The 24,373-nt window shown below is 48.4% G+C and overlaps 1 protein-coding gene across 1 annotated transcript in view; it reads right to left on the reverse strand.

The window, feature by feature from the left end:
• The window catches only part of LOC129385609 (uncharacterized), a 46,483-nt gene extending 32,111 nt beyond the window's left edge, over positions 1 to 14,372 (reverse strand). The window contains exon 1 of the mRNA XM_055072404.1: positions 14,302 to 14,372. Coding sequence (XP_054928379.1) covers positions 14,302 to 14,320 — 19 coding nt within the window. The 5' untranslated portion in view covers positions 14,321 to 14,372. The remainder of the gene's footprint in view (positions 1 to 14,301) is intronic.
• Positions 14,373 to 24,373: the final 10,001 nt, after the last annotated feature.

Raw genomic sequence — 24,373 nt, forward strand, 5'->3', positions numbered from 1 at the left:
TCATATAATTTTTCACGTAGAGGTGACTGCGAAGAATCAAAATATTTCGCAATTAACAGCTTACATACTTAACGTTATATTACGTGAACTTGTGCTCACAGCTACTCTCAAACCCAATTTAGCGACGAGCACATGCGTTTATCTTCAAAAATCTTCTCTGTGGGTAAGAGGCGTACGCTTATTATTCTGATATATTCATTGCCATGCGATCTTTTAAAATGAAAGCAACCCTGAAAATGTGGCAGGAACGCGTATATACGACTATGATGCAGACGTATACAAAATTCTAAGCTGGAGACATATGTCCAAAGCTAAGTTGTTTAAATGCTATTGCTGTCGGTTGCCAAAACACGGAGCCAGGAGGTGTCCGCATGCAGAGGATACCTTTTACGAGTGCCAGCGGAAAGGTGAAATCTAACGCGTTGGCAAGCTTAAGACACAAAAAAAGGCTCATAGTGAGCTGTGTCAAAACTCCTGAGGAATTCCCGTTCAATACTGTTAATTCAGACACCCGTGTAAGCCCCATTTTGGTGACTGTTCTCGTTTACAGCATACCGTTGCAGATGCAGCTCAACACTGGGGCCAGGGTATCTGTTATCTCAAAGAGCTTTCCCGCTGTCTTTGTCCGGGCTTAGAGCAGGAACATACCAGTCTTAATGGGAGGACGCATACCGATGAAACCATGAAGTGGAGTGGCGTGCTGTATGTTACCATTGAGACAAACGCTCAGAAGCAGCTGCTCCCGCTCTACGTCATTCCACAAGGTTGGCAAGCACTTCTAGGACGAGAGTGGCTTCATCATGTTCAGCTCGACTGGGGCCGCATACGGGAATTGAACGCCGTCGAGGCAGTGCTTCCTGCATCACAGTAAGCTGCGACGGAACTGGAGTCAGTGCTACAGAAGCATGAGCACATGTTTAGTGACGAACTCAGTCGAATCATTGGTGAGAGGGCAACTTTTTATTTTAGAGACAAAGAACAGCCTAGATTTTTGAAGGCTAGTCCTGTACCATTCGAGTTGTGTTCAGCTTTTGAAGCACAATTCTTAACCTAGAAAGCCTTGGCATTATTTCCCCTATTGTTCCAATGATTAAGAGCATCGGCTCTAGCAGGTTGTGCAGTGATTACAAAGTCGCCATCAACCCTATTTTTAGCAATACTACCCTCTATCCAGAGTTGACGAGCGTTTTTCTCGCCAAGAAAGAGTGAAAATGCTCACAAAGTTGGAACTCAACCGAGTGTACCAGCAAGTCGAGATGGACGAGAACACTCTTCCATCTACATCGTCCATAGTGCAGTGACTTGCTGTTAGAACACCCCTTGTGACAGCCTTTCATTTTCTACGCATGCCCTCCCTGTATATATACACACGATGTGGCAACGCAATGAAATATTGTTGGAAGTCAGGGCTGTGTATGTCGTCTCTCGCAATCCTTGGACTTCGCCCTGTAACGTTATTTTTTATCGTGAATTACAACCTAGCCCAAGCAGCCACCGTACTTCTAAAAGCTACCTAACATTGACCACACACAAAGGGCTATTCGTGGTGAATCGTCTCCCATTCGGCAGAGCTTCTGTTCCTGCAGTGTTTCAAAGAATAATGAATGACTTCTAGAAAGGACTCGCAAGTGTCTCATGCTACATAGATGATATCATACTAACAGGAAAGTCTGACGAGAAACACGTGCGCAATCTTGGAGCCGTGCTGAAGCGCTTATCAGAAAGAGGCGTCAAGATTACACCGTCCAAGTGCGAATTTTTCAAGGAGCGCCTAGAGTACGTGGGCCAGACCGCAAGCACCGAGTGCGTTCGTCCAGCTACATATAAGGTTGATGAGATTCAGAAGGCGCCAAGGCCAAAACACAAGCAGCAACCCAGGCCCTTGCTTGGGCTAGTAAACTACTGCGGAAAATTCGTTCCAAATTTGTCCAGTCTTGTTTCGCTCCTCAATAGGCTCTTGCGCAGCGCCGTGCCATGGTCCTGGAGCAACGAGTGCGATAATCTCTTCCTTCTTGTGGTAGGTTTGCCCTCTGCAGCTCCTGTATTGACCCACTACGACACCCGCCTGCCCCTACAGTTATCAGCGTTGTCTACAGAGGTTTCATCTATAAAATTGGTGTGGTTCTCAGCCACATCTATTCAAATGATAAAGGTCACTACATTTTCTAATGCGTCAAGAACTTAGGTAGACCGAAAATTGAGAAAGAAGCACTGACTTTAATTCTTGGAGTGAAGAAGTTTTATTATTACGTTTATGGACGTACATTTGTGCTGTAAGTGACCACAAACACCTCCGTACAAATCTGGGGCCCTAGAAACGCATTCGTACAGTAACTACGGCAAGATAGCTATGTTGGGCAGGTTTTTTGTCTGCGTAAAACTTTACTCAGAAGTTCAAGTCATCGTCCTGAAATGTATATTCCTATGGCCTTTGCCGTATTCCACATCGGGCCTTCGGTAAAGAAGAGGGAGTCAACTTTTACGTTTTACACTTCTGTACACTGCCTGCGAAATGTCGGGAAATATGAAAACAGATGAGGCAGGACTCATTATTGAAAGCTATCTCACAGTACTTGCTAAGGAGATGACAGAATCGCGCGCCAAGTAATGAACTGAACCATTTTTTCAGTAGACGCTGCGAACTCTCTTTGCAACAAGGATGCGTGGTGCTTGGTTCCTGCATCATTATTCCCGAACGTTTCCGGTCATTCATGCAGAGAAGCTGCACCAAGGCTACCTTGAAATAGTGCGGACCAATGAATTGGCGAGAAATTACGTGTGGCGATCAACCATACACCGTGACATCAGTCGTGAAGTAAACAATTGCCAGTCCTGTCAGTCTCGCCCAGCTCCGCTGCACCTATGGGTCTGGCCCACCCGTGCTTGACAACGAGTTCACGTTGACTTCGCCGGTCTATTGAAGATTATCATGCTACTTGTCGTTATAAACGCGCACTCCATGTGTCCGGAGGAGTTCGTGATGAGACACTTCAGCTTAGAAAGCAGTCGACCGCTTGCACAGTTTGTTTTGCTGTTTTGGTTTTCCAGCGATCCACGTATCAAATAATGACCCTTAGTTTACGTCCCGTTCTTTTGCTGGCTAAATAGGGGGGGGGGATTGGTACTCGTCATATGCGCACCGCACCGTATCATCCTAGCAGTAACGGTCAAGCAGAACACTTCGTGCAGCGAAAAAAGACGCCGTCTGTAGCAGTGAAACAGTGACACCTTAATTGCCATTGACTGCGATGCAAGGTCAAATGTGCGCCTCGATGGAACAGAGTGGGCGAAATTGAACACCTGCTGGCATACCAGGTCTTGCCGTAGGGGAGAGAGCATAGCCACGAAGCCAGTGGTATCCGCGCATCCCGTGAAGCGAAAGCTCTCGCGTACGTTCTAACTTCGCCTCGGTTATTGCTATAAAGAATTTATTGTATCAAAAACTGAATATACTTGAAAGAAAAAATGACGGTAATGAGTTTCGAACCTACGACCCCGCTCTCAGAAGCTGAGTGTCTTGCCCGCTGGGCTAAACCAGGTCCTCTTAGACAGTAGACCTTCGCACTACTTTTGATGACGTCATGTTACTTGGTGGTCTGAAATTTTCTTTGCCGAGCATGACGAGACAAAAGCGGTGACGTCAAAATCACCACCGCTTACTCAGAAGCGTCCCCATTAGATTCTATGGCAGTGCGGGATGGTGTCTTGACGTAACGGATCGAAGTGAACCGTCCTTGTGCTATCAAGGAGACGTTGGCCAAGCGGACCAACGCGCTCGCTTGCTCCCGATGTCTTCTTTCAGTCGCTCGCCTCGCGTTGAAAAGGACATTAATGGTTTCTCATTCACAACTCATTGATAAGTGCTTAGATGTCCTCAGATTTTCTTTTCTCTACTCTGTGGAAGAACTCGGCCGAATTTGTAACCTCGAAGGTGCGTAAGCTTGACCATGTAAAACGGCGAACTAGAGGTGATGTCCGGTTTTGCGGTATTACATATCGGGGCCGCGATAATTACGTAACATGTAACCACACAGTTTCTACTGATGCTTCAGATACAGTAAGCATCTGATGAGGAAGGACGTTAGAGAAACGTGCCGGTGGACATCAGATACACACTTAAAAACTCAGTGCCTTTCCACTCTGTAAAGAAGGATGACCAGCGAAGCTGTGTATGTGGACCCCTTAATGGTGAACTGAACCTCCGCCGCCGGTCGGCCCACTATTGCCCTAATTTCGGGATCAGCCCACGTATGGGGGTGCTTAACGCCCGTCTGACCTGCGCCACGGGTCGGCCCGGCATTGCACGTCTATTCGGTATCGGTCCACGTATGGGGAGTTCTTAACGCCTGCTTTACCTACACCGTGGGTCTGTCTAGGATTGCACTACCTTCGGCATCAGCCAACGTATGGGGAGTGCGTAACACCTGCGTCACCTCCGCGACGGGTCAGCGCGGCATTGCACTTTCTTCGTGATCGGCCGACGTATGGGGAGTTTCGTACCTAAAATCTCCCCCTTCCACTCTCTCTTTTTATACCACTTAACCCTTCCCGCCGGGCACCGTAGCCAACCGGAACTACCTCTGGTTAATCTCCCCGCCTTTCTATGCATTCTTTCTTTCTTTCTCTCTCTCTCTCTCTTGTTTCTACAGACGTACATGATCCTGGGTGAACCAGCCCTTAACAACTTCGTTGTAATTCGCTGTAACATTGGTTACGTCTTTGTGTTTCTTAAATAATTGAAAATTATTGAAGACGACGAACGCGGGAGCAATGGCACGAGTGCGTTCGCGCTGTAGCGGCGAGGGGCGCCAACGAGCCAGCTGTGCTAGAAGACGACGCTGGAGCCAATCGTGATGATGACAGTTTGAACGCGACAGCGTTAAGGAGCTCGTGGCGCAGAAAAGCCGGTGTCATCGGCGTCGGCGGCGTTGGCCGTGAGTGATAAATCCCCGCAGGCACTTCATGCATAAAAAACAACTTGCAAGATGGGCTGGGTGGGAATCGAAGCAGGGTCTCCGGAGTGTGAGACGGAGACGCTACCACTCAGCCATGAGTTCGATGCTTCGAAGCGGTACAATGTAGTAGTAGTAGAAAACTTTTAATGAGATCGTTTAAGAGATTCGCGGATTCGAAGCCTCCGTCGTCTTCTTGGCGCCGGCGACTTGAGGCTTCTCTTCAGCAAGGTTGGGCCCCTAGTCCAGGGCTCCACTGAGTCGCGCTGCATCAGCAGCGTGCCGCACTAAGGCCCTTTGGGCCGCGAGCTCGCTGCTGGTGAGCCGGCTCTCCCATTGCTCCGCACTCGGGAATTCGTGTTGGTGGAATGCTTTATTTCGTTCGCACTCCCAAGTGATGTGGTATAGTGTGGGTGTGTTGCCGCACCAGGGGCAGTTTGCTCTGTATTGTGTTGGTGACATCTTGTTATAGATGTACAAGTTGGGGAAGGAGTTTGTTTGTAGCCTACGCCACCCGACTGCTTCCTCCCTAGTGAGGGCTTTGTGTGGTGGTGGGTACTTGAATCTAGTCCCCCTGTATAGTTGTAATGTCTCTGTGTATCCCCCCTCGCATGCTAGTAGCTGAAGCTCCAGAACATCTGACATGCCTGCTCGGTATGTAAGCCCTCGAGCTAGGCTGTCTGCTCTTTCGTTCCCCGCTACTCCTGCGTGGCCTGGGACCCAGATTATGTGTTGTATGGGTGTCTGCTCAGCAGAGGCTGCTGCCCCACTGATTATCCTGAGGGCCATGCCGCTAATTCTGCCCTTCGTATAGTTTTTACACGTGTCTTTCGAGTCTGTTAAGATGTTTAGGGATCGGCCTTTCCTATAGCCTTCTGCTACCGCCAGCGCGACGGCAATTTCCTCGGCCTCCGTTATGCCCACGACCTCCACTGAGGCGCATGTGGCCATGTCTCCTTTGCTATTAACTACCACCGTAGCGGCTAAGCGCTTCCCTGCATGTACGTACATGGAGGCGTCCGTATAGACTGTGTTCTCTGACCGGCCTAGCCTCCTTTCTAGCTGCTCGGCCCTTGCTGTTCGTCTGTCCTCGTGTAGGTTAGGATCCATGTTTTTAGGCAGGGGTCCTACATTAAAGGTCTTTCTAAGGTCGTCCGGTACGTCCGCGTATCTGTCGACCAGTCCGCACGTGTTCCGACCCAACCTTCTCAGGAGCGCCCTTCCCGTAGAGGAGCCTCTGAGTCTGATGAGTTGTGCCCCCAATTGAGCCTCGGCAAGCTCATCGAAGGTATTGCTGATTCCGAGTTGGAGTAGCTTCTCGTTTGATGCGTTTCTGGGCAGGTGTAGAGCAATCTTGTATGCCTTCCTGAGAATACAGTCGGCTTGCTCTCGCTCCGCCTTTGTTGTTGCGTGGTAGGGCAAGGAGTACATAACTCTGCTAACGATTAGGCTGTTGACGAGTTTGAGGGTATCTTCTTCTTTCATCCCGTACCTTCTCTGGGAGACTCTACTGATCATTCTGCCAACCTGCTCCGCGGCTCTTCTCAGCAGGCTGATGGTATGGCTGCATTTTCGGCTGCTCTGCAGCCACATGCCTAGGATTCGTACCATGTTCTGCTCTGGGATCAAGTGCCCCTCTAGAACTACTTCCAGAGAGGCTTTGGTAGGATTTCTTCCGATCCTGATGATTTCCGACTTCTCCGTCGAACATCTGAGGCCTCTCTCCCTGACGTAGGTCTCTACGCAGGTCGCAGCTTCTTGTAGTCTGTCCTGCTTCTCCCCTAACGATCCTTGGGTGACCCACACCGTGATGTCGTCGGCGTACATCGCGTGTTGGATCCCCGGGATTTCCTTGAGGCGTCTTGCTAGCCCGATCATCGCCATATTGAACAGGACGGGCGATATCACGGAGCCTTGGGGTGTTCCTTTGCAAGGCGTGGTGAAGACGTCGCTTCTCAGCTCGCCTAGTCCCACGGTCGCTGTTCTGTCGCTCAGGAAGGCCCTGATGTAGTCGTGGGTTCTTCCCCCGCAGTTGGTGTTGTTGATGCCTTCCATGATGGCGGCGTGGCTCACGTTGTCGAAGGCTCCCTTTATGTCGAGGGCCATGACAACGTTTTCGCCACTTCTCGGCATTTGCTCGAGTACTTCCTCCTTGAGTTGGAGTAGTACGTCCTGCGTAGACAGGTGGGCTCTGAACCCGTACATGCTGTCTGGGTACAGTTGGTTCCTCTCTAGGTGCGACTGGATCCTTCTTGTGATTACTTTCTCGTACATCTTGCCCAGGCACGACGTGAGGGAGATCGGCCTGAGGTTCTCGACCTGGAGTTTCTTGCCTGGCTTCGGGATCATTACCACTACCGCGTGTTTCCACTCGGCCGGCACTTTTCCTTCGTGCCAGAGCTTGTTGAAGTAGGCTGTGAGCTGATCTATGGCGCCATCGCTGAGGTTTCTTATGAGCGAGTTCTTGATTCTGTCCGCCCCCGCTGCTGTGTTTTTTGTTGCCGACCTGATCGCCTCGACGACTTCCTCTCTCGTTATGGGCCGATCCATGGTGGGATTCTCTTCGCCCTGGTACTCTTCTTGGTAGCTTTCGACCTGGTCTCTGCCGTAGCATTTGACCCGGACTTCCTCGAGTAGCTGTTCGTCCGTGCCCGTGTACTGGTGCACCAGCCTCTGAATCGATTTGCCGCTTTCTGATTTGTTCTTGCTCGGGTCCATGAGGGACTTGAGGATCTGCCACGTCCTGGCCGTGCTGAGGGTGCCGTTCAGCGCGTTGCTGAATTGCTGCCATCCTTGCCTAGCCAGCTGCGTTGCATACTCCTCCGCTTGTTTAGTTATTTCGGCTATTTTAATCTTTAGCTTCCTATTGAACTTCTGTCTTTTCCAATGCTTGGTGAGGCCGCGTCTCGCCTCCCATAGCTTGAGGAGCCGCTTGTCCACCTCCGGAGTTTGTTCGGTTCTATCCACCTCTTTAGTATAGAGTTCTTGGATCTGTCTGAGTTGCTGGCTCCACTCCTCCGCAGATACAATGTCGCCCTTGATCTGCTTGCAGTGTGCTCTGAAGGCGTCCCAGTCCGTTAGGCGGACCTTGCCTATTTTCCGCTTGATATTGGTTGCGGTTGTGCTGATCCTTATTATGTGGTGGTCGCTTCCAAGGTTCTCGAGCAGGTTCTCCCATTCTGCTTGTCTGGCGCCCCTTACGAAGGTTAAGTCAGGGCACGTGTCTGAACTGACGCTGTTCCCCTGTCTAGTTGGGTGGTGTTCGTCGGTTAGCAATTCGCACTCTGCCTGTTCTGCTGCAGCGCAAATGCCACGTCCCTTCTTGTCGTCTTTATTGTAGCCCCACCTCGGGCTCTTGGCGTTGAAATCACCTGCTATTACTAGGGTGTTGTTCCCCGCGAACTTTTTCGCCTCCGTAAAGAGCCTAATAAAGTCCCCATCTTTCTGTCTGGGCGGGCTGTATAGGTTTATAATATAAGTGCTTTTAGATCGTGCTTTCTTTTTGGGGATTATCTCCGTGATCACGTGTTCGATCCGGGTGTCCTTTATTTCGTTATGTGCTATGGCTACTACTTGTTTGCTAATGAGAGTTGCCGTACGGCCATTTTCCTGACACGTGTAGCCCCTAAGCGTAGGGGTGCAGTTTGTTTCCTGTAGCATAATTACGTCTGGTGGGGTTCCTCTGGCATAGATGAATTGCTGCAGGAGGCCTTGTTTTTGCCTGTACCCCCTGCAGTTCCACTGCCACATCTCTAATTGTTGGAGGCGTTCTGCCATGATGGGTTACCATTATTTGCGTTGGGGGTTTCTGTGCCGAACCTGCGTTCGTTAAGTAATCTGTCTCTAGCATCATTGGTTATTCTCTGTGTGTTTTGGCTCTTGATGTGCGTCCTGACATTCTGTTCTAACAGGGCAAACTTTTGTTGTCCCTGCTGCATTTCGCTTTTTAACTGCTGCATCTGCTCTTGCATCTGCCTCTGCATGTTCATCATGAAGGTTTTAAGGTCATCGTTGGAGGTCCCTCCCTCGTGGTGTTGTTGCCCCGTCTCCATCGCCCTAGGCGGTGGGGTCAGAGTCCTAGGCGGGGCATAGCCTGTCCTCGATTCACGTAGTTCTCTGATAACCTCGCTTAGCTGCTTCCTAAGCTGCTCAAGTTCACGTTTAAGTGTCGTATTTTCCTCCGCTAGCTGTTTCTCGCGTGCGGTTTGTGTGTTGTTTGTGTTCGAGTGCGGAGCAAAGAGTGATTTGGGAGGGCCGTCTCCCCAGCTCACCTTAACGCCGCCGCTCTTCTTCTTTTGCTGTCTCTGCCCTTGCGTCTGCTTCTGCTGTTGCTTGTCGTTGCCGCCCAGGGGTGGGAAGGACTCGTCCTTTTCGGATCCCCGGCTCTGGCTCCGGTTCCGGCTGCCCCCGCGGCTGCTCCGGCCCGACTCCTGACTCTCGTCACGGAACCATCTTGGTGTTCTTCCCCGGCTGCGGCCCCGGCTACGGCGTTGCTGCTGCAGGGGGCCCCACCGCAGCTCGCTCGCCGACTTGAGTCGCTGTTTGCAGTCTCTCGTGCCCGCCACGTGGTCGCCGCCACACAGCAGGCATTTGGGTGTGCATGGGTGGTCTGCCGCCGGGTTCTGGAGACCGCACTGTCTGCAGGCCCTAGTCTCCGGATTCGGGCAGACGTCCATTCGGTGCCCCTGTTGGCCGCAGGTGTAGCATACCTGCCTCGTGGGCCGGTACGGGTAGCACCAAAATTCTCCGCTGTGGTAGAGAACTTGCTTCGGGAGGGTGGGGCCGTCGAAGGTGATGAGGGCCGTGCTGGATCTCCCGAGCATTCTGGCTGTTAGGATCTTCACGCCTTGCGTGCGAACTCTGAGGCTTGCCTTGAGTTCCTCGGGCGAAGTCTCCGGATCCACTCCGTGGATCACCCCGCGTAGCGTGCCGTCCGGCGCCGCTACGTGTGCGTTTACGGCGTAGTTCTTGCCTCCGAAGCTCAGCTGCTTGATGCGCATAATCTTCTTGGCCGCTTCTTCGTTGCTGGTGCTCACAATTATGATGTTCGATCCAATGCGCAGCCGGATGATCAGGTCTTCTTCCTTACATCCCCGCTCGGTAGCCGCGACTACCGCCCGCGCCACGTGGTGTTGGTGCAAGTCTCTGACTGCGAGTTCTCTCGGCCGGAGGACGATTTTAAAGTCGTCTCTGGGGAGCGGAGGCAGGCGTCGCCTCGGCGCTCCCTCCCTCTCCTTCTTCTCCGCCGCGGCTGGCGCGCCAGCTGCGTTCTTCGTCGCCCCTGAAAAAGGCGCGCAATCTAGGCCGTTTCCCGCCAAGACTTGCTGCTTGCCGCCGCCGTCTTGGCGTTTCCGTTGTTTCTTCGACATGGCGACTATCCAGTCGTCTTCTTTTTCTCTGTCGATTCCGCTTACTTGTGAGCGTTGGATCGTTGAGGTGCTGCTTCCCGGGGCTTGGATCCCTGCTGCAGCGAGGCCGTCTCGGTCTTGCTGCATGTGGGCCACTTCGATGGTGTCGTGGAAGTCTTCTTCCATGTTTTCCTGGGATTCAGCCGAAAATCTTGTCGGTCTTAAGGTCACGGGTTGGTCGTAGCTCGGATTGCTCGTTCGGGACATCGCTCCGATGCGTCTTCACCGCGGGCCGAAGCCGGGAAGGACGCGGAGCCCCGTACGTAACGCCCTGCCGACCACGTGGGAACTTCAAATGCCGATAAAATCCGAAAAAAGGGGACCCACCGGCTTGAAATTGGTATCCTCGTGGTCCTCTTCACTTCCGACGTCGATTCCGACCAGAATTTCGGTAGTCCGATGGGATTAACCGGGTCAAAGGACCCCAAAATCACGGAGCGCATGTGAAGCACGTCCGCACTCTTCGGCGAACGCAGCGTTCCTCAAGCGGTACAAAAGCGCCTCTAGTGAAAGCGGTGTTGCCTTAGAAACGAGCTGTTTCTAAGGCTCAGGCGTGCGTCGCTTGCTCAGGCGCACATTTCGTTGCCGCGCCGAACGCTGCGTTGCTCGACTGTCACCGCGTCCGATGCGGGGCGCGTAGTCGCTGCGCCGTAGCCCATTGTCTTCCACCCCTTGGTGGGTCGACGGGAACGCTGTCGCGTTCCACTCTTGAAGGCGAAGCTTAAGCGTCCTCCAATTTTTGTGTTAACACACGGACACGATCATGGGGATGTGATGCCCAAATATGGGACGGAGGTTCGTGTACTCAAAAGGTTCTGACGGTTCTCTTAGGCGGAGCCTCCGAGAACCCAATTGAGGACAAAGCCGTTGGTTTGAAAAAAACACACACAAGGACTTTTAATCAAACTAGAAGCGCAAAATAAATGATAGAAATACATAGAAAGAATAAAAAAAAACACTCATATAGACATCACAGCAGTAAGATACACATTTGGGCTAGTATGAAGCTGACTAGTGCGCGAGTGCGGGCTTGCCACGACGGCAGGGACACATAACAGTCTCGACGCGGCGACGCGGCGACAAGCTGACGAAAGGAGTTGCGCCGGTCTCACCAAAGGTCGTGGTGGAAGTGGATTGACCGGGCGACCGGAGCGCGCCAGCTCTGGCGTGGAGAGGTAAAGCAGGCGGCTTGGTGGCACGAGCAGACGGCTGCGGCGTTCTGGCCGGGCAGCTGGGTGTAGAGCTCGGGCCCGTAGCCCGACTGCTCTTGTCCTACCCACGGGCACAGAAGCTCGAACGCCGGCCTCGGGCAGCAGGCGGCACGACAGACGGGGGCGGCGTTCTGGCCGGGCAGCTGGCGTAGAACTCGGGCCCGTAGCCCGACTGTTCTCGTCCTGCCCACGGGCGCAGAAGCTCACAGGCATTGAGGAGCTGACGGCACGCTCGGGTAGACGGGCGACGCACAGGAACGGGCTGGCAGGAGGCCCCGGTCGGGTGAAGTCCTGGTGGCCTCGGGTCCGGAACCCGACGGCCGGTCTTCAACTCCCGGTGGTTGACCTCCTCCTGGCGTCGCTTCCTGGAACTCTCCCGGCGTCTCCCCTGCGTCTTTCCGCTTCTGCTAGCGCACCACGCTTTTTCTTCTCTCTGGCCGATTAGGCATTCTCCGATTGGCTGCCTGACGCCCCGTAGTCTTTCCTAATTGGTTTGCTATTCTTCTTTTAGTTGTTTTTCTTGCGCCGCGGGTTCATGTGCCGTACGCTCTTCGGCGTTGTCGTTTTTCTCCTTGCAGCACGCAATTTGCCTCGGCGCGCGCACTCCTTGTCGTCTACTCCTGACCGTCCCGATCACCACACCATGTCACGCACCACACATCACAGGGGGAACTAGCCCTTAAGAGATTCGCTGTAAATTGTTTCTATATACTATCCAGAAAGCTCGTCTTTCTTGTTCTCTGCTTGGGTGTCTTCTTGTCCCACAGTTAACATTAAATATATATGTTGCAGAAGACATGAAAACGTGTTTATATATGTCCCATCACTTTCACGCACGTCCATAAACTACCTGTCTACATACATGAGATCTATATGCATGACATGTATAAAAGGCGATATATACATATCTTTTAAAGGCACACTGTAAGATGGAGTGGCGGACTTACCATTCACGCGATTATTGTCAAGCGTACATCGCCCTTTTCTCTGTTCGTTCTTCACCCGAATATTACCGATATATATGATGTTGTCGCTCGGCTGGCGACGCTCCTATTGACGCCTAAATTTCTTGACTATTACCATGTTTCTGGCAAAATCTTTTGCGTAATTACGTGATGCGCGTGAGGTGAATTCTGTAAACAATACTGAATGTACACGGGGAGCACGTGTTAATGGTTTGATATGTACGTTTAAACGTGTATAAATAACGGACATGCACTTCACCCGTGAGATCAGATTCTTTGGCTGACGCTTGTACACGCTGCTACAGTTGTGACTTGAGTCTTTTGTGTTCCTTGCCATGTGTCGACTTCACAAGTACTTGATTCTTAGATCACACTTTGGGCTGATGCTGGCTTCGTGACCTTAAGCACAACCACAATTCTGGTGGAAGATTATCTCTCAGTGAACAAGGAAAACCCGGCAAACAACGAGGAAAGGCAGACCAACTTGTGAAAGAAACACTAATGTTGTCGTGGACTCGCGAGCTAGTATCAGGTTACAATGGGGGATGCGGGCGTGCTAATCCTACAAAAGACAAACAAGAACATAATATAAACGTGAACAAGCACGATGTGTCCTGTGCAGTGTTCCCTGTAGAGTTATGCTGCGAAAACGCAGGGAGCTCATAACTTTATTTGGGCTTCCTTTTTATCCTTCTTAATCTTTCTGGATACAATACCAATGCATAATGTTACGCGTGGAAAGCTATTTGCAATATATATATATATATATATATATATATATATATATATATATATATATATATACAAAGAGTGAAAGTGCGTGGAGAGGGAAGAGAGACCAGCCAGGCTGTGTCCACTTTTGTAGACTTCAAGACCGTCGTCACTTTCTTCGTCTCATCGTAACATGACTCCCGGTGCAAAAAGCACCGTTCCGATGCATCAAAGGCGACCGTCAGGAATAGCGTGATATATTATACCCTCAACAACTCCAACTCAGAAAAATACCTGTGCCACGAATATTCATCGTTTGAATATGCCGCCCTTATTCACTGCGACGATCGAGAGTTCACTATGTCATTCCGGACACATAAGAACATAGGAAGATTATTTCCCGTGTTTGAGTGTGAACAAAGACCGCTTGGCCGAAGGATTGTGCATCTCGCCCAATGGGACCTCGGCATTATTATAATATACTACCACCATCTAGAAGAACTTTGGAAATGCTCATGGAGCAATATAACCTCAAGCGTCGAGTCCCAAGCTATGGACCCTGTAAAAATCCGGGAGATCATAAGAGTCGTGTGCGAAGGAATGCGTCAATTGTACCATGTATCGCAGTGTCAAGTACACGTGATTGGCGAACTCATCGATGAAAAGAGCAAGCAGTTACTAGTGGTACCTGCACTGGAGGCACAACAGCCACCACCTTAACCAGAACTCAAGTCCTCTTCCATTGACCATACCTCGTTCTGCATCGCCTAACCTTTCAACAGCTTCACGAACTCTACTTTTTCAAAGCAAACGACCGACCAATACTCTGCTTTCTGATAGCACTTAGGGTGATACTCTGTATGTACGATCCGTGTGTGCAACCTGCTTAGAGCAACTTTGAAATTGGAGTAGTCATTTTATGCTTGCAGAACTCAACAATCAGACTTCATAACTTAAAAGTAATTGAACTGGGATGATGAAAATTGCTCAAGAAACCACTCTTCAAATACTTATCCCATGATAGTTTTCTAAACAAAGTTAACGAATTACTCACCCTCTACGACGAGTGACATTGAATTTATTGTTTCGGAGCTGGTAGAGAATGTCCAAACATTAGAGCCCAAAACTACTCTGTAAAACCAAGAACAGCAGTTTATGCTTCGTCAAAAACAAGTGAATTCTTCGGACTTACTTTTTCCCCCGTCTCATATATAACTCAGCGAGTGTGACCTCTTTTTCGGTGATCTTCTGACGTTCTTCCCGGCTGCATGGCAGGCCCATTTCATCGGTTGTATAATACTTCCACAAAGCAGAACTCTTTTTCCAAAGCTGCAGAAATACAAAAAATAATTAGTTTCCTTATCAATTCATCTTAAAGGGACACTAAAGGCTAGTACAAAGTCGACATAGGCTGTTTAAATACGATTCCAGAAACCTCGCAAGGCTTGTGTCGGGCCAAGAAAATACTTAGTTTACGAGAAAATTGCACCTGAAGGGTCCGAATACCTTTATCGCATTTCAAATCTCTCGCCACCGAACCAGAGGAGTGTTGACGTTGCATACGCCATCACCACCCTTTGCTGCCATCAGTGAGTAAGCGGTGGTACCGAGTCATGGCAGAGCGGCGGATTCGCCGCTGCAGCTGCTTTTTGGTCAAGTGGCGTAGACAATTCGGGCATCCCGCAACATCACATGGAGGTTGAATTCTCTACTAGTTGTAGTTTGTTCGAGTTATGCGAGCCAGCGAAACCAGCACACTGCTATGCAATAACGAAACTACTGGAACGCCAAAGCGTGGGCGGCGCAATGTCGAGCGAAAACAAAACCCTTCCACCGTCCGCGTCGCTGTCAGGGTTATTTCAATTAGTACATTTTCTAAAAGTGAAATAGAACTGGACAAGTAGCACATTATTTAGTCTTATAATACAAGGATGTTTTGTGCAACGAATGGTTGAGTACTAGTGACAGAATTTAACTGAGGAGTGCTTTCGTCATCGGGCAAGTATTTGAATGTCCCTGGGGAGTCTCTAATCATGTCCTGCATATACCTCAATTTCTCGATTATTAAGGCTCTGTTTGCGGCAATATTGAGGCCTTAGAGATTCTCAAGCACTAATCTGTGACTTTAACTTGACTTAATGTTTGCCTTTAGTGGCCCCTTTAATATTTTGTAAAGGTGTATTTATCTATTCACAAATAAACTTATATTACAATGCTGGACCATGGTCACAGTTGCTATGTCGAACCTACTCGGTCACATTTACTACCGACAACAACAATATTTCATAATACATTCTCTATTCTGCCACACTTTTGAGCAAAGGTGCATATTGTGATGAGTATTATTTTTTTTTAGTGTATTGGCAAAGCAATTCCACACTTTTTCTTATTCGAAATTGTTTGTGTTTAGAGTAATTTATTTTTAGGCCTTTAATGTCTGCTGCCAGAGTCACACACAAATGTCAAGCACCTCTGTCAGCTAATACTTTCAATATCATAGAATAATCTAGCAAAAGACAACTATGGTAGAAATTGAGAATTCATCAGAACACTTTAGAGTTTTCCTTTTATTTTATTCGAATAATTACACGCACAGTGTGTTTGGATCCCACTGCGATGCCCAACGAGTTTGCGACACTATAGTAAGGTGGATCTAGACACTGTAGAGAGAGAACGAGCCAGACACAGGCTGTGGTAACGAAAGCAAATTTATTACTTAAGGCCGGTGGCAATGCGCTAACCGCAGTTTGAAATCCCTGTTCGCCGCTGCTGAAATGTGGCTTGGTGTTGACGACGCTTCTCTGCAGGTGATGGCGGAACGCAATAGCTTAGCCCCGATGAGCCATCGTCACTTGGAATTGCGCCACTGTTACTCGGTTCCATAGTTGTCGTTCTAGTCCCTGCCATAATTGGTGATGAGCCGGGTTACCTCGGGAAGGGTCCGCGTCACTTGGAAACGGGCCGTGGTTACTCGGTCCAGCCACTCCCACCTTCGTCACTGGCAGGGAGAGAGGTCGGCTGTCCGTACATTAGCAGGCGAAGCGTCGCTAGGTCGTCAGTTCGAGGGGGTATCGGGAAGGGTTTCGCCGTTTTGGTTTGGAGGCGTGTTCGCAATTGCTTCTACGACGTTCCTGTTCGTCATGTCCCAAGTTCAAAGGCGAAGAGCTTCTGAGGCTCCAGCAGCGTATGGTTTTGTTGCCTCCATGAGCGAGCAATTTATTCTCTCCATGACTGAAGGCTTCATTCCAAAAACATGCCGCCTTCTAGACTGTTCACTTTGAACAACCAGTCACTCCCCTCAAGATGTCTAGGAATCACGGAGTTGATTGCCAAGTTACGTAGGCCACATGTATACCGGTCGTCACACCACTACAATATGCACCAAGACGTCGGGCAACTCCCCTAATTATATCTCAAAACCAGATCACTAACGCAAAATGAATCTTTGTATTCATGTAAAGACAAAACAAAGAAGGTATAGTAAAAACGTGTGACGACTTATTCGGCCGAAATGGAATAATGACAAAAAGTGAGGCGTTCTTATATTGAATTCAAATAGAAGTTTAGGATCTTCACACAGTTTGCGATTTCTTTATTGGTAGGGTTATTCCCAACAACCCTTTTTCATGCCAACTTGTCCTGCTAGGCGATCTCTGGTCAATTGGATAGAGGACCAGGCTGCTCTGCTGTGGGATCCTGGTTCAAAACCAACCGTCACACTAAGGCGTCTCACTAAATATACGCCGCTGAGCACCTACCTCTCTTCAGGGAATCACTTTCGCGTAAACCTGGGTGATTCGGTATGGGAAGCTAATCCGTCAACCTCCTTGACACCATTTCGGGCGATGGGGCACGTTTCAGTAATATATGCAGCGATTCAATAAACTTCTTTCACGCGAACTTGGATCATTGGTTATGCGTGATTGGCTATGCGCCACTGTTCAATGAACATATTAAGCGCCCAATTGAGTCATTGGGTACGGACCGCTAGGTGTGTGCCGCCCTTCAATAAATCTCTTTCAAACCAACTTGTGTGACTGGATAGACCATTGGGTGTGTGCCGGTCATCAATAAGGAAAAAAAATGTTTTTCTTTATTTCAGAAGAATTAGCCATGAGGTGAAGGTGAAACATATTACAAGAAACGGTGACAACTTCCTTTTACATTCGCAAATGTCGGTCCCTAAATTCGCAGTTTTTTATTGATGAGGATTTCGCTCAAAGAGCCTAGCAATGACAACAATAGGGAGCAAACGAGGCTTGTTCTACTATGCAGCGTAAACAGCACCCAGGAAGCTACAGGTGGCATAGGTATAGCTGACCCGATGGTGAGTGCATGTAGTGAAGAAACTGAGCCGTTAAGCTGCAGAAGCATCGCGCACTCGCACAAACAAAGACGTTGAGAAGAAAACAGAGCCACGAAAACATGTGCAGCTGATGTATTTGTATCTCCTTTGAAAAGGGGACTTATAGCCAACTGGAGTTATTCTGGTTATATATAACCTTTTTCATTTTAGCCGTCCCTATCTTTCATATGCCTCTCTGTATCTCTCTCTCGCACACTCATTTTGATATTCTTGTAGACATCTTATTATTTTTTTCTCAAATCTTGTTTATCTATTTAGTAGCGCTACATATGCATGTAACGCAACGGGTCGTTTCAGTGCCTTCCTTATTTTTTGTCCGCCAATGCCCTAATTCTATCTTGCTTATCTCGACTGTTGACTGACTGCTGCTTACGACGTGAACCAAAACACTGCCACGAAGCCGTGATGGTTGTCTGATATTACCTTCTAGAATGCATCCGGAAAGCTGTCGCCTCTACACGCCGGCTGAGTTGAACGGTATCATGCTTTCAAGCACTGGCAGCTTTAGTATTCATATGTTTTGGACGTGAGTACAGCACGGTAGAAAAGTGGCACTTAAATATCCTAATTGCAAGAAATGTAAGTCATAAAGATCATACAGGTGACTTTAAAATAGTAATCCAAACCTTTTTATTCCTTCCATGCCTGCTTTCATCTCCCTTACGTAGGCACAAAATAGCAAAATATCACAGAAAGACACTTCCAAGCACAGCCATCTTAACTATCCAAGCTTCCCGCCATGTCTTCTGCTGAATTACTCGGGGATACGAAAATGATAGCTTAATATCCTCGGGGCAACAAGAGAACATCATTAGCGCAGAATTCCATTATTAACACAAACTTCATCATTTGTATGCCCATTTTCCTCACTCTTAGGTAGAAACAAAACGATAAAGTATCGCCACATCGAGGGCTTGCGCCAAGGTAACTACGATATTAACCTGCATCAGATATATTTCCGCCAAGGCTTGACATAAAAACGCTTGACTAGACAAACGAGCTCTAGGTTGAATAGCGTCGGTCTCAACACCATGCCTTGTGGTACTCCACGGATTGTTAGGTGGTGAGTCGTGGCATCATCCTTGGTCATCACGAATGAAATACCTGGCGGTGAAATAACTACATAGCCACTGAAAGGTGCGGCCACCAATTCCGGCTTCAATCAGAGCTACTATAGTGGCCTAATGTTACATTATCATAGGCGCCTTTTATGTCAAGGAACAGAGCCGCAGTGAGTTGTTTCAGATGTTTTTGATGCTGAACAAAGGTAAGCTAATCGATTAAATTTTCTATGGATGAGCTCCCACGCCGGAAGCCTGCCATAACATCTGGGTGTACGTTGTAATCTTCCAGGTACCATTCCAGCGAGTCAAACTCAATATTTTCGCTACTTTTCCGATGCAACTGACCAGAGCGATGGGATGGCACGAGGACAAATCTAACGGTGATTTACCAGGTTTGAGAAATGGAACCAAGCGGCTGCATATCAATTCACGGGGAACTAAACCACTGTGCCAAGTGGTTTATGAGCATGAGTAGTGCTTTCTGCCCAAGATTTCCGAGCATCATATAGGTGACGCCGTCCGGCCCAGCTGACAAAAAGCGCCTGCAAGTCGCCAGTGCCGCTTTAAGCTCGTCCACCGAAAACACTACATCCATGCGGGAGTGTCAAGGCACAGGAGTGACACATGATGTAAGTGCACGTTCGGGCTGCAAGCTGGCACATCTTCAGCCCAATTCTTCAGCAATGTCAACTTCTCTTCGACTTTGCTGCAAAGCGAGAGATTTCAAAGGAACACGCTGTTGCCGTAATACGTGCAGTTCACGCACGGTTCTGCATACCTCAGATAAGCCCTGACGTCCATCCAACGACTCACAGAATCGTTTCTATATTTGAGATTGTAGTGTATCAATGCGGTGTTGAACCTTCTTTTGCGTCCGCCCTGTTTCTCTGAGATCGTGGATGGATTCAGTTCTCCTGTGTCTTTTTTCAGCCCGCCGGCGAATAACTCGTAGTCGCTGCGGTTCGGCTTCAAATTCTTCATATTTTACGAAACGCTGGAAGCCACGCGTAGCCCCGTGCATGGCTTTGGTATTTTGTGTTCCAGGCTGGAATGTTTTACTTCCTGACATACTTTCTCCATGTGTGACCGAAATGCCAACCAGTCAATTCGCCGGAGAGTCGTGGATGAGTATTTAAATAGCCCCTTCATCTTCAGGCATATGGGAATATGGTCGCTTCCATATGATTTGTTCTTTGGAAACCATCTCACGTTTCTTTTAAAACGCCGAGAGACCTGGGGTAAATCTAGGTAGCTGCTGCATCTAAGCCATTTTAAAGACGTTGGAACACCATCGTTGAGGCAATACATGCCATGCTTTGTGGCAAAGGATGCTAGTCTCCTTATCCTAGATTCCATCTTTCAAGCTCCCCCAAAGCGAATGGTATGAATTAAAATCTCCGGTGGGAATCGTAGGGGCGGGTGTCGCTGATAACACGTCCTGCAGTCGGTTAGAGTCAAAACTACTTCAAGAAGCAATGTAGACAGCGACGAGAGTGAACGTAAGCTCCTTCGTTTTTACGATTAAACAAACTGGCTGTCGTCGTGAGGCGGAACTGGGAGCGACACGAATGTCAGTTCACAGCTAATATGTACAATGACTTTGCTCACATCAGGACATGTAGAGGACATGAATACCTCATAGCCAGCGATACGTGTGATATTGTGAACGTTCGGTTCGTAAATTAGCAGGTTGTGAAAACGAGTTTCGAACACAAAGTGAACAAAATATGAAATTGATGATTTGAGGCCGCGTGAATACCACTGCAATAAAAACGCTTTCTGGACTTCCTTGCGGAAGGACAGCCAGGGGCGGACCAAGGTGCTATGCGAAGATTTCAAGCACTGGAGTCAACGTGCCCAGTACTTGCAGTGCTTTGTGAGCAACCGGAGGGTCCATATTTTTCATTGAATGCTTGTCTCGCATGTGGTCAACCACATTGACTTTTTGATTTTAAGGGCCGAGTCACGTGCGTTGGCTCTGGTGCGTGGCATGTCTTCAGCAACGCTGGCCACACCTCACTTCATCAAGCACGAATACCGTGGCCGCTTTTTCGCTGACATTCGTGCCTTTATTGGAGACAGATGCAACAGGAGGCGGCGTTGCCAGAAGAGGCACCTCTTGAACCGAAAGCGCATTTTGTAGACTCGTTTCCAGGAGCGATGTCGCCTTATTTTAGCAGAAGCATCTCTGTGTGATCATTCGTATCTGGTCATTTTCCTCAAGATTTCCTTCTCTTCCTTTAGGTGTGGACAGTCTTTTAATGATGCAGGGTGCGAGCATTTCCATTTTGGGCACATGAGCTACGTTGCAGGGCAAGTGTCAGTGTCGTGTTGTTCGGAACATCGTGACCATATTGTTGAATTGCGGCAGAGAGCATGCACGTGTCCAATTCTTTGGCACCTTACGCACTGAAGGGGTTTGGATATGAAAGGCCGTACCACATGCCGAAAGTGGTCGACCATTACATGTGATGGTAGGCAGTAACCTTTAAAGACGAACCTTACACTGGGCGAAGTGCCAAGGCACCGAGCTTGCAGTAAGGCAATACTGTCTGACGCAGGCTTGATTAAAATTGGCAGGTCGTTGTCGCTAATCGATACAAACCAGCAGTCTCGGTCAATCTTCCCCAGTGTGCAAGTTCCTTATCCATGTCATTTTCCGGTGCTTATCGTCTGCCTTTTTGGGAAAACAATGAAATGGTAACATGATTTATTTGCATGGCACTAATGCATACAGTGCACAAACAATAACATAGAGAATGTAAGAACACAATGAATACATGTGTACAAAGAATACGTTTTTGTATATCTACATCTTTTTTTCGGGATTGTGCATGGTTGTGTATTGGGATTTCAGTACTAGGGGGCAACTTTTCCGGGCATGCATTAATATAAGTATTTGCTTCACTTGAGGCATCAATCAGGATGACCTTGCTCTCGGCACGGCCACTAGGGTCCAACGAGTCGCGAATACTTAAGCGCGCCTTGCTCTTTTGTTGTGTGCCAGTATGCAGAATACTCGACGTCTTTCAGAAAAATGTGTGCGCTCTTTACGAAATTCCGAGGACGCCTGAGCACTTCTTATGAGTTGTAAATGCAAAAGTATTATTAGCCGATTGAACGCCGCTGAGTGGTTCTTCGGGCTATGAGTTCCTGGCGAGCAAGCCAGCGCATTTAGACGCTTAGCCAATGTCTCCTACATAGTACAAAGCCGTTGCGCTTCGAGCTGTGACGTCATGCTACCTTGCCCGAGTGCGATATAATCTAATACAGACGCTCTCGAATAATTTGCGATGATTTTGATGTCATCGGTTTCTTCTCGCCTGGCTTGGCTATGATAATTTCGGTCCAAGTAGCATAAGGTCAAAAAGTCGCAGTTTCTCCCGAAAGACGAAGCAGCCATTGCGATAGCAAATTACTCGACAGCTATACAAAGTAAATATAGTAGTTGTATTGGCCCTACTATATATCTGTAAACATAGGCACACTAACTGAATTATAAAGCTTGGTATCACGTGCGCACAAGCTAACTTCAATACATCTGACACGATGAGCGAGGAAACTCGCTATCAAAATACTGGCGAGAGGAAACGCAGCTGCAGCAGCGAGCGAAGTGACATTGGCGCTGTCTATCGCTTCAACGCAAAGTGAGTGCCGGAAACATGCAGCACGCAGAAAGCTACGAGCCGCCGATGCGCTTAAACGCTGCCCCCACAGCAGATTGCTCTCAAGTTACAGCAGCGTGACCGCGAGCAGCCACCACATGGGCAGTTGCAGCAGGAGTAGAACGCTTCCCACCAATCCGTTTTATCAGACAGCTGTTCATGTCTGCAGTGACACCTCTAGCAGCACCTACTGTTATATAGCTAACTCGACCAGAAATTTCGTTTCACTTGAAAAATTAAAATTGACACTCACTTACGTATCCTTACGTGAGTTCAATGCGAAAGCATTCAAGTGTACATCAATCCACTTTATTCCACCTTAAATACTTTAATTCACCTTCATTCACTTTATTTCACCTTAATTCACTTTATTTCACGTCATTCACTTTACTTCGCCTTAATTCTCTTTACTTCACTATGATTAACTCTAATTCGCTTTTGTTAGCTTTATTTCACTTTAGTTCACGTTAATCACCCGTAATCACTACTATTTGTAGTTGTCCGGGATGAACCGAGAACAAGGACATCAGAGATGGAGAAGAGAACGAAAAACTTTGAAGACAGTAATGGCAGCTGACTAGCATTATTAAAGTATTGAAGACTTTCACCATGTGGGGTAACATTATATTTCGTGCAGCCGATGACAGCCTCCACATGTGGGTGGCATTCTTCCTCGTAAGACGCTACGGCTGCCCCTTCGTCACGGGCTATGCTTAGGAAGGTGAGAGCTTTGTTGGGGCGCCGGTAGAAATGACTACACCAGGCCTACACGAAACCAACACCAATAAAGTCAAGGGACCAATTAGCGACGTCACAGATAGAGGTACTGTCAAAATCGATATGAAACTGGCACAAGTCGAACCTATGAGGAAACAAATTGGAAAAGAGTCTGACGCTCAGGCCGATCCAGATCACAACGCACTGCCGCATCTTGAAGGCATATTAAATGCGACTGCATAACTAACGCAAACGCAAATGCAGCACATGGAACAACAGCAAGCAATTCTGAGTATAGTTGCCGCAGGTTCGATACGCAGAGATACAGTCAAGCCAGAAAATTTTCATTGTAGCACACCTGGTGCCGCTTTCTGGCTAGATTTTTTTCCAGTGCACATGTCACCCAAACGGAGTTGATACTTAACATACGACCATTCCTATGTGACAACGCTAAAAGGGGGTATAATCTGCACATCACAGAGTATATGACAGAAACATGGGTAATGCGGGAAAAAAGTTTTACTCAGACATTTCAACTGAACCCAGTCCACTTGTGGGACAAAGCAACTTTTTACAAGCAGAGAGACAGCAATTTGCTGGACTATTACGTTGAAAAGAGGCGCCTACTGAAATTGGAGGATTCCACGCTTCCAGATTCTTGTGTCGTGTCTCTAGTGCTACATGGCATGACAAGAGACTGCCAGAGACAATATCCAGGCTCAAGCACCGTGTACTTCCATGGAGCTGCTCTACTGCTTAAAATATGTGTCGTTCGAGTCCTGGTCTCAACATTCGTCAATACGCGAGGTGCAACACAAACTGAAAAAGGAAAGCACGCAAAAAAGATTACTCTGAATGCATGAGTTGTCAGATTCCTAGGCAAGTGGAGTCCGATAAGAACGTGCTTGAAAAATTCGTGAACATAAGGACATCTGAGACGCAGGGGCAATATTCCTTGCGAAATCCACCATTTTGCTTGTCCCAATGAATAATATTGAGGTGCCCGCGGTCATCAATACAGGGACCTCGGTCAGTCTGATTAATGAGAAAAAAGTTGATAAAGGCGAAACCTTTGCCGGAAAAGCTGTCAGAGTTTATGGTTAGGACGGAAACTGTCGAGAGATAGCAAATTGGACGGATCTAAAATTGAAATTCAGAGATCCAGAGCTCACCGTGAGGAGCCTTGTCATGTCAGGAGTGAAGTTTGATTTACTTTTTTCCCGGCCTGACGTGAAATTATTCAAGATAAACATTCTTTGGAACGACATCATTACTACCAAAAATTCCAATCTTATTCAGTCACAAGATAGGACA

The sequence above is a fragment of the Dermacentor andersoni genome, chromosome 7 (assembly GCF_023375885.2).
Source record: "Dermacentor andersoni chromosome 7, qqDerAnde1_hic_scaffold, whole genome shotgun sequence".
NCBI classification, from domain to species: domain Eukaryota; kingdom Metazoa; phylum Arthropoda; class Arachnida; order Ixodida; family Ixodidae; genus Dermacentor; species Dermacentor andersoni.